We start from the raw sequence: 8,352 nt of genomic DNA on the forward strand, positions 1-8,352 counted from the left end.
TTGACCAACATCTTTGAAATGGCTACTTTAAACATCTTCCTGTCCCCATCTCCCCCTCTGGCCCCCCTCCTCAGTGTGTGTATCTTCACTAACGACGCACCTGTGACACAGAGGACCTGAGGAGAAGGTCCCGAACAAAATGCTCTAATTCAAAATATATAACTCCTGTCCGTGAAAGGAAAACACCGTGAGAATCACAAGGTTTGGACGAACAAGTACATATCTATATTATTATTTAGAGCCAAAAAATGAGGCCATGCGAGCAATTTAGAAACGTACTTCTCATTTCATAAATTCTCCTCCGAGAATTATCATTACTTTAATAGAAGAGACATTTTTTCACACTCTAGCACCGTCATCAAACAAATACTTGTTACTCAAAAACTATAAGTCCTATCTGGAAAATGAAAACATTTTGAGAATCACAACAGTTTACACTACAACCAGATATATTTTTTATTCGTGAGAGCTGAGAAATGGAGCCGTGGGAGCGATTTACGTTTTATTTTTCAGTTTTAATCTTTTCAGAAAAATATTCAGAATTAACATGGGGCTCCAATGGGAGACGGATCCGGAAATAATTCCTCGATTTTTCGATGCGGATATAAGCACAGGTCCGAGAGATTTGAGAGTGACATGTCTTCGAAGGAAACAATCTCACAACCTCAAATATCTAAAAATCATGTCTGAGGACCACCGTTTGGGGATTTGAGAGAAGTTTTAGTGCACCCGGGGGACCTCAAAACAGGTCATTTTCGCACTCTCGCTCTTTAGGGCACCACTAGGTCCGTTGCCTAGTGGTGCCAGCCACTATGCAGTGATCCTTCTGCTCACTTGGATCTGTGGAGACACACCAACACAAAAAACATAAAAACAAACAAACAGGGAAATACAGGTTTAAGATTAGTTCACAGGAAATACAGTGGAGTCAAACGGCTGTGAAAGTGGCAGACAGAGTGACATATCTGACTGATCTGTGGCATGGTGTTACAAGATTACATATTATGGCTCAGCTAGCAGATGGGAGTGAGGGGGCCTCCTGTCTGCTGTTGGGAACAATATCATCTCTGCAGGCTACAGGGACAGGAGGTCTACAGACTGGCTTCCTGAGTCACTATAGCTGTGTCGATGTGATTCTAAGCCTTAAAGAGGATTTAAACTTCAGGCCTGACCTGGCTGTCTCTTGGTTTCTTTGGCGAGGAGTTGCTGCTACACTTTTCTCGGCTCCTCCCGCTCTTCAATCTTTGCCACCTTGTGGCACGGATCAATGTTTTTTTGACCCTGGTCGGGTCCTGTGGACACCCAGTTGTGCTGAAGAAAAAAAAATGTACAGAACCACAATGACTTCAAACCTGAATCAGACAGATTCTGTAGTGTAAAACAGATTTCTTTGCTCTTTATCTTTGACAGATCAGAGAATTTAGGAGCATGTGTGGGTTTGATCACACAGTGCTAGATACATTGTTGGTTGAACAGAGGAATCAGTCAATCATAGAGGAATATTCCCTGACTGGGGACACACTGATGAATTCATTAAAGATCAAAAGTCATCACGTCTTCCTCAGGTTTCTTCTATTTTTTCCCTGTTCATTGTTTCTATGGAATTTTCTTACATTTTCTTTGCCATGATCTATGTATCTATCTTTATCGGTCCTTCTAAAAAGCGTTAGATCTCCTTAACAACAGCAGTGTAGATATTCGTTAAACAGAATATGACCAAAATATTTAATATCATGTTGAAATAAATCTCTGTGGTAAAATCCATGTTACTTTGAAGAATTTGACTGTTGGACTCTCTACAATTGTGCAAATGAAAGAAAAGTCATGAAGACCCACTCACCAATCTCAGGTCTATAATTTCCTTCAACATGAGCTGTATACGAGTGGCCGTCTTCCCCTCTCTGACGATTTTTTTGATCTGGTAAAAATACTGATTCATCCGAGGCTGGTGAGACACAGAGGGAGAGAGACGGTTAATTTGAGACTCAAAGTTCATGTTCAGCATGTCTCCATTCAATCTACCAGACAGCAGGTTGCAGATATTATTATTCTACAGAGTGGACCAATTGTCCAGTTTATCACCTGGAACAGTCCTGACCGTCCGAGATGAAACCGGAACATTTCATCAACAGCAGCATGAAAACCGTAATAGCCAGAAACAAACGGAGGCGATTCACTGTAACCGTTCACCATTAAAACTTCCGTGCTGAGGAAACTACCACATTATAAATATTCCCGTTTCCACATAACTTAATTGTAAGCAGCTGCTGTGGGATTGAATAACACCGGAACTTTTCTCTTTTATGTCTTGGAAAGTGTGTCCTTGTAAATCAGAATCACCTCTTAAATTACTTATTTGACACGTGCAGAAGAATACATCTTGGTGGGATGAAAGCAGAGACATGAACTGATCTTCGGCGGCACTAATGTCAAATTCAATGCTATCAAAAAGTTCACATCACATCTTCATCCCTGCAAACAACGCATTGCACTTAATATTTAATTTTGGAAATGGAAACCATCCTTCAATCTGTAGCCCTTCAGATCTTTCTAAGATAGTAATAAAATAAATTTAAGATTTATGTCAGATATACTACCACAAGCTCACCTTGGCCTCCTCTATGTCAAAGTGTTTTCCGATGGTGGTGAGCAGGCTGCACAGACACTCCAAAGACACGTTGTCTTGGTTCTTCAGCAGCTTGACCATGCAGTCATGCATGACGGACGCCTTTAGCTTCTTGAGCTTAAAGAGTTCGCCGATGAACTTGACGTAGCCAATGGAACGTCGCCGGATAATATCCTTGGCCTCCTGTAGCTCTAGCCGAAGTCTGTGACGATCCCTCTAATGGGACCAAGAAAACAAACCTCTTGAACAGAGTTGAAACAGAAAGTAAAAGACGTTTCGGTAAAGATCCGGTGTCACACTTACCCGTGCAGCAGAGTCTAGCTCCTTCTGCTTCGTCCTAAACACCACATCATCGTCCTTGTCTTTTTCAAACTCCTTCTGACAACGGCTTAGCAGCAGCTTGATAAAGCTCACTGTGCTATTGGGTTCATCAGGGATGGGCACTTTGAGCTGCACATGAACAGTAAGTGGAATTAATTCAGTAGAGAACATGAGCATTAAAATAAAAATAGTAATGAACTAACCCTGAAAAAACTGGAGTTTTCTGCGTGCTTAACATTTGTTTTTCATATATCGAGAAATTAACATTTTCGTATCTGGATTATTTTGATATTAATGACTGATATATATTTAAGGTTATTTTATCAAATGATGGCAGACAGAAAATGTAATAGTTTCTCTAGAACTCTTGTTAATAGAGTTTATAATTAAGGATATGCACGTTTAATAAATTGTGTTTTAAAGGATTATTTGTGACTGATTTTCAAACTCCTTAATAAATAGTGTGTGTCGTCTGGTGTAGACTCTAGAGGCATCAAAACAATAAAACCTCATCATCACACTTCACTGAATTGTGTTGCTTTTCACAGCATTATTCTGTATCAAGGAATAGCTGAATATGAACCAATTGATCCATTTACTGCATAAACATTTAACAAGTTGTTGACTGCATATTGAGACACTGTGTGCACACTCCTCCAATAGATGGTTAAAAGATCCCTTAATTCCTCCATTGTTTTTTTTGCATCTGATGAATGCGGCAATTTACGAAAAAGCTATATTTATGTACTGCTCTAAATCCAATTCAAACAATTACATTTCAAACACAAGACTCTTTCGTTCCAAAGTAGACACACTTCTCTGCTCAACTAGGCGAACTGCTTACCTCGGCGAGGCAGCTACACATGTTCCCGTAGGCCACCGATAAGCTGGGCTCGTCGATGGCTTTCTCAAATACCAGGTCCACGACTCCTTTGAGCTGCTCCTCTGTGTCGATGGTCACGTCCGTCACCTTCTTCACCAGCATGTTGAACTTCTCAGGCGTCCGCTTGTCCAGGATAATGCGGACCTTCTTGAACAGAACCTGAGAGGAATAGGTCATAACAGGTACTTAAACTCTGAGGTCATCAAGCTCAAAGACCAATCTCTCGCTCCACATGAAAAACTAGTCCTGTTGTAAAGCTACTAGTAATACGTAAAATACAATACTCACAATGATTTTCCTATATTTACAGATTTAAATAACATTTTTACTGGAATTTCCAATTCTTTGAAAATCTTCCATCACGTAGACTAACATTAACTATCAGAAAAGTCTGTATATGTCATTTCTATATATGCCCACTGCTTTGTGGATTACAGTTTGTGTATATTTGGTCGTACCTGTGTTCCTTTGGACTTTGGTTCCGTTGGGAGGTTTTCCCTATTCCTGCCTGGTTTCCGGGCATCCTCTGACTTCTTCAGCTTAACTACTTCATCCTCAGGCAGGCTCACGATGATCTCCCTGGGTTGTGGTCGCAGCGCCCAACGGTTTACAATCTTTACCAGGAAGAAAGGGAAAAACAGTATTATTACCATGACTCAATATCTTTTAAATTAGCCAAAATAACGGATTTTCAATTCCAGTGTTTTAGTTTGTGTGAGTGTCTTAAGTAAGGCAACATAAATATAATTTAGGTTACCCTCTCTTACACTGCCATACTGAAAATCTTGGGCGTGAGGAGGAAGCATGAATGAATCGACACAAATGCCCCTGTTATGATTCTTTTATCAGTAATAGGTAGAAAATCTAAAAAACTTGTTTACTAATATCTGTATAAATCATAAACTATGATATTTTTCAGATCATACAGCAGAATCTTAAAAGTCCTGACTCTGCTTTAGGTTCCAGCATTAATTCAAATGTACTTTTCAAATCTCTCAGATCAATCTATCATTAATCAATATTTCAGCTCAAGTAATTTAAATTTTTGAATTCTGTAGCCAATTCTCCAGATTTTACCCAGAGGTCAAGTCTGATAACAATTTAAGTTTCCATGGAACACGACCAGTTACCACATGGTAATTGTTTGTCATTGTTTTTGTGATTCCAATGTAGAAATATGAGCAAATCAACTATGAGGGACAGAAAGTAAATAGCAGCTTCACGTCTCCAACCCTCACAGTAGAAGGTAAGAAAAAGGTAGAATGGTAAGATCTGTGCCGAAGCCTCTGCAGTTCTTCTCACCTCAGAGAACGTTGGGATATTGTTGGGGCTGTTCTTTTTCATGGGCACAGTGTTGCCCGGCTCCTCTCTCCGTACTCGCTGATCCTTCTGCTCACTTGGATCTGTGGAGACACACCCACACAAAAAACATAAAAACAAACAAACAGGGAAATACAGGTTTAAGATTAGTTCACAGGAAATACAATGGAGTCAAACGACTGTGAAAGTGGCAGACAGAGTGACATATCTGACTGTTTCTGTGGCATGCTGCGTTACAAGATGAAATATTATAGCTCAGCTAGCAGATGAGAGGGAGTGAGGGGGCCTCCTGTCTGCTGTTGGGAACAATATCATCTCTGCAGGCTACAGGGACAGGAGGTCTACAGACTGGCTTCCTGAGTCACTATAACTGTGTCGATGTGATTCTAAGCCTTAAAGAGGATTTAAACTTCAGGCCTGACCTGGCTGTCTCTTGGTCTCTTTGGTGAGGAGTTGCTGCTGCACTTTTCTCCGCTCCTCTAGCTCTTCAATCTTTGCCACCCTGTGGCTCGGATCAATGGATTTTTGACCCTGGTCGGGTCCTGTGGACACCCAGTTGTGCTGAAGAAAAAAAAATGTACAGAACCACAATGACTTCAAACCTGAATCAGACAGATTCTGTAGTGTAAAACAGATTTCTTTGCTCTTTATCTTTGACAGATCAGAGAATTTAGGAGCATGTGTGGGTTCGATCACACAGTGCTAAATACATTTTTGCATAAACAGAGGAATCAGTCAATCACAGAGGAATATTCCCTGACTGGGGACACACTGATGAATTCATTAAAGATCAATAGTCGTCACGTCTTCCTCAGGTTTCTTCTATTTTTTCCCTGTTACTTACATTTCTTTGCCATGATCTATGTATCTATCTTTATCAGTCCTTCTAAAAAGCGTTAGATCTCCTTAACAACAGCAGTGTTATTTCAACAGTATAATGTTGAAATAAATCTCTGTGGTAAAATCCATGTTACTTTGAAGAATTTGACTGTTGGACTCTTTACAATTGTGCAAATGAAAGAAAAATCGCGAAGACCCACTCACCAATCTCAGGTCTATGACATCCTGCAACATGAGCTGTATACGTGATGAAATCTTCCCCTCTGTGAGGATTTTTTTAATATGGATAAAATACTGATCCATCTGAGGCTGGTGAGACACAGAGGGAGAGAGACGGTTAATTTGAGACTTGAAGTTCATGTTCAACATGTCTCCATTCAATCGACCAGACAGCAGATGCAGATATTATTATTCTACAGAGTTGACCAATTGTCCAGTTTATCACTTGGAACATTCCTGACTGCCCGAGATGAAACCGGAACATTTCATCAACAGCAGCATGAAAACAGTAAACTCCAAACAAGCCCAATAGGGAAGTTTGGAGTTTATTTAAGTTTCCGTGGTCAGAAGGTTTTGTTTGCAGGGTGACTGGTATAAGATGAAGATCAAATCACACATTACAGTGATGCAGAGAGAGAGAGAGAGAGAGAGAGAGAGAGAGAGAGAGAGAGAGAGAGAGAGAGAGAGAAGAAAGGCAAGGGGATCATTCATATCTCTCCAAGTATCTGAGGACTCCGGCTGAGTCCAGCTGGGAGTCCCCAAGTGAAGCAGAGTGGGGACACTGAGGGGATATTCCCATTTCCACATAAGCTACTTGTAAGCAGCTGCTGTGGGATTGAATCACACCGGAACTTTCCTCTGTTATGTCTTGGAAAGTGTGTCCTTGTAAATCAGAATCACCACTTAAATTGCTTATTTGACACGTGCAGAAGAATACATCTTGGTGGGATGAAAGCAGAGACATGAACTGATCTTCGGCCACACTAATGTCAAAAACACTGCTATCAAAAAGTTCACATCACATCTTCATCCCTGCAAACAACGCATTTCTCTTAATATCTAATTTTGGAAAGGGAAACCAGCCGCATATTATCCTGTAAATGTCGAAGCTTTCAATCTGTAGCCCTTCAGACCTTTCTAAGACCATAATAAAATAAATTTAAGATTTATGTAAAATTGACTACGACTAGCTCACCTTGGCCTGCTCTAGGTCAAGGACCTTGCCCATGGTGGTGAGCATGCTGCAGAGACACTCGAATGACTCTTCGTCGTTGTGGTTCAGCAGCTTGACCACGCAGTCATGCATGATGGTTGCCGTGTTCATCTTGAGCTTCAAAAGTTTGCAGATGGACTTGATGTTGCCAATGGAGAAGTCAGTCACGATCCGTCTAACGTGATCAAAGACGCAAAATTGAGAAAAACATATATACATGTCAGAATGCAAAAGAGATTTTATAGACGTGGAAGACGCCAACAAAGATGTCAAGGGCTGAAACCTGTGCTGATGTGTTAATAACAAAAAAATGCATTTTCTGGAGCAGAATCTTTACACACTGTCTTGTGTCAGACTCAAACAACCCCCTGCTGCGTTCTGCCTTTATTTAAGGCAAAGTGCAAAGTGACATTATATACATTTCCAACAAGTTTTACCAATAAACAGGGAATAATTCGTGGATCAGGGCTTCAAATCAGAGACTTTAGGCCCCTTGTGGAGCCTTTTTTGCATGCAGGCACCAGCTAACTGATATGATGATGAAGGTGGAAGAAGAGAGCAGGAGAGGAAACATAGTTGTGTAAATTACCTGATGATGCGTCTGTCGTGGCTCAGTAGCAATCTGGAGGGTTGTGAGGAGATGTTTAGCAAGGAGGTGGAGAAGGAGTGATGAGAACATAAAGGTCAAAGGAAAATCTGCCTTTAATCCTTTGATACACAACATGGGTCAAAAATGACCCGTATTCCTTTCACATGTTATTTCATGCATGGCTGTGCTTCTTTGCTATATCTTTTAAAATCTATTTATTTAATTATTTAATATTACAAAGTATTCATTAAAATATCTTGTTTTTGACTACCACAAATCATTATATTCATTTTCTCGCTCTTAATATTTTAACTAAAATAGTTTTTGTATTACTACATCAAGTTTACACACACGGGTAAAAAATATCTTATGCATGCAAGTGTGAATTTGATAGGAACGTTTGACTTGTAAATGTTTCTAGTTAGGAACATGTTTACTGTGGACAACTTTTCACATGCCACACTTGTCAGAACTAAACGGGCTGCTTTTGCACATCTGATTCATGTGAGTCTTATTTTAAAAGTGCTATCTAAGAAAATATTTGATATCTTGTGAAAAGA

General features: G+C 40.1%; 1 protein-coding gene across 1 annotated transcript; it reads right to left on the minus strand.

The window, feature by feature from the left end:
* Nucleotides 1-346: 346 nt before the first annotated feature.
* On the minus strand, nt 347-6,318 carry LOC128440339 (eukaryotic translation initiation factor 4 gamma 3). Its single transcript, XM_053423027.1, has 10 exons — nt 6,195-6,318; nt 5,573-5,711; nt 5,133-5,233; nt 4,289-4,444; nt 3,792-3,989; nt 2,930-3,076; nt 2,609-2,842; nt 1,841-1,945; nt 1,173-1,311; nt 347-840 (listed from the first exon to the last, which is right to left on the minus strand). Exons 1-9 carry the CDS (start codon nt 6,291-6,293, stop codon nt 1,210-1,212), a joined length of 1,281 nt encoding a protein of 426 aa, XP_053279002.1. The 5' UTR covers nt 6,294-6,318; the 3' UTR covers nt 347-840; nt 1,173-1,209.
* Nucleotides 6,319-8,352: the final 2,034 nt, after the last annotated feature.

The sequence above is a fragment of the Pleuronectes platessa genome, chromosome 5 (genome assembly GCF_947347685.1).
Source record: "Pleuronectes platessa chromosome 5, fPlePla1.1, whole genome shotgun sequence".
In the NCBI taxonomy this organism is placed as follows: Eukaryota; Metazoa; Chordata; class Actinopteri; order Pleuronectiformes; family Pleuronectidae; genus Pleuronectes; species Pleuronectes platessa.

Excerpts from the sequence above, each read along its gene's own strand:
- LOC128440339 (XM_053423027.1), bottom strand. The coding sequence starts at position 6,293 with ATGGATCAGTATTTTATCCATATTAAAAAAATCCTCACAGAGGGGAAG. Across the intron at positions 5,234-5,572 it reads AGAGACCAAGAGACAGCCAG|ATCCAAGTGAGCAGAAGGAT; the intron begins GTCAGGCCTGAA and ends GTGTCTCCACAG. Across the intron at positions 3,077-3,791 it reads TGTGTAGCTGCCTCGCCGAG|CTCAAAGTGCCCATCCCTGA; the intron begins GTAAGCAGTTCG and ends GTTCATGTGCAG.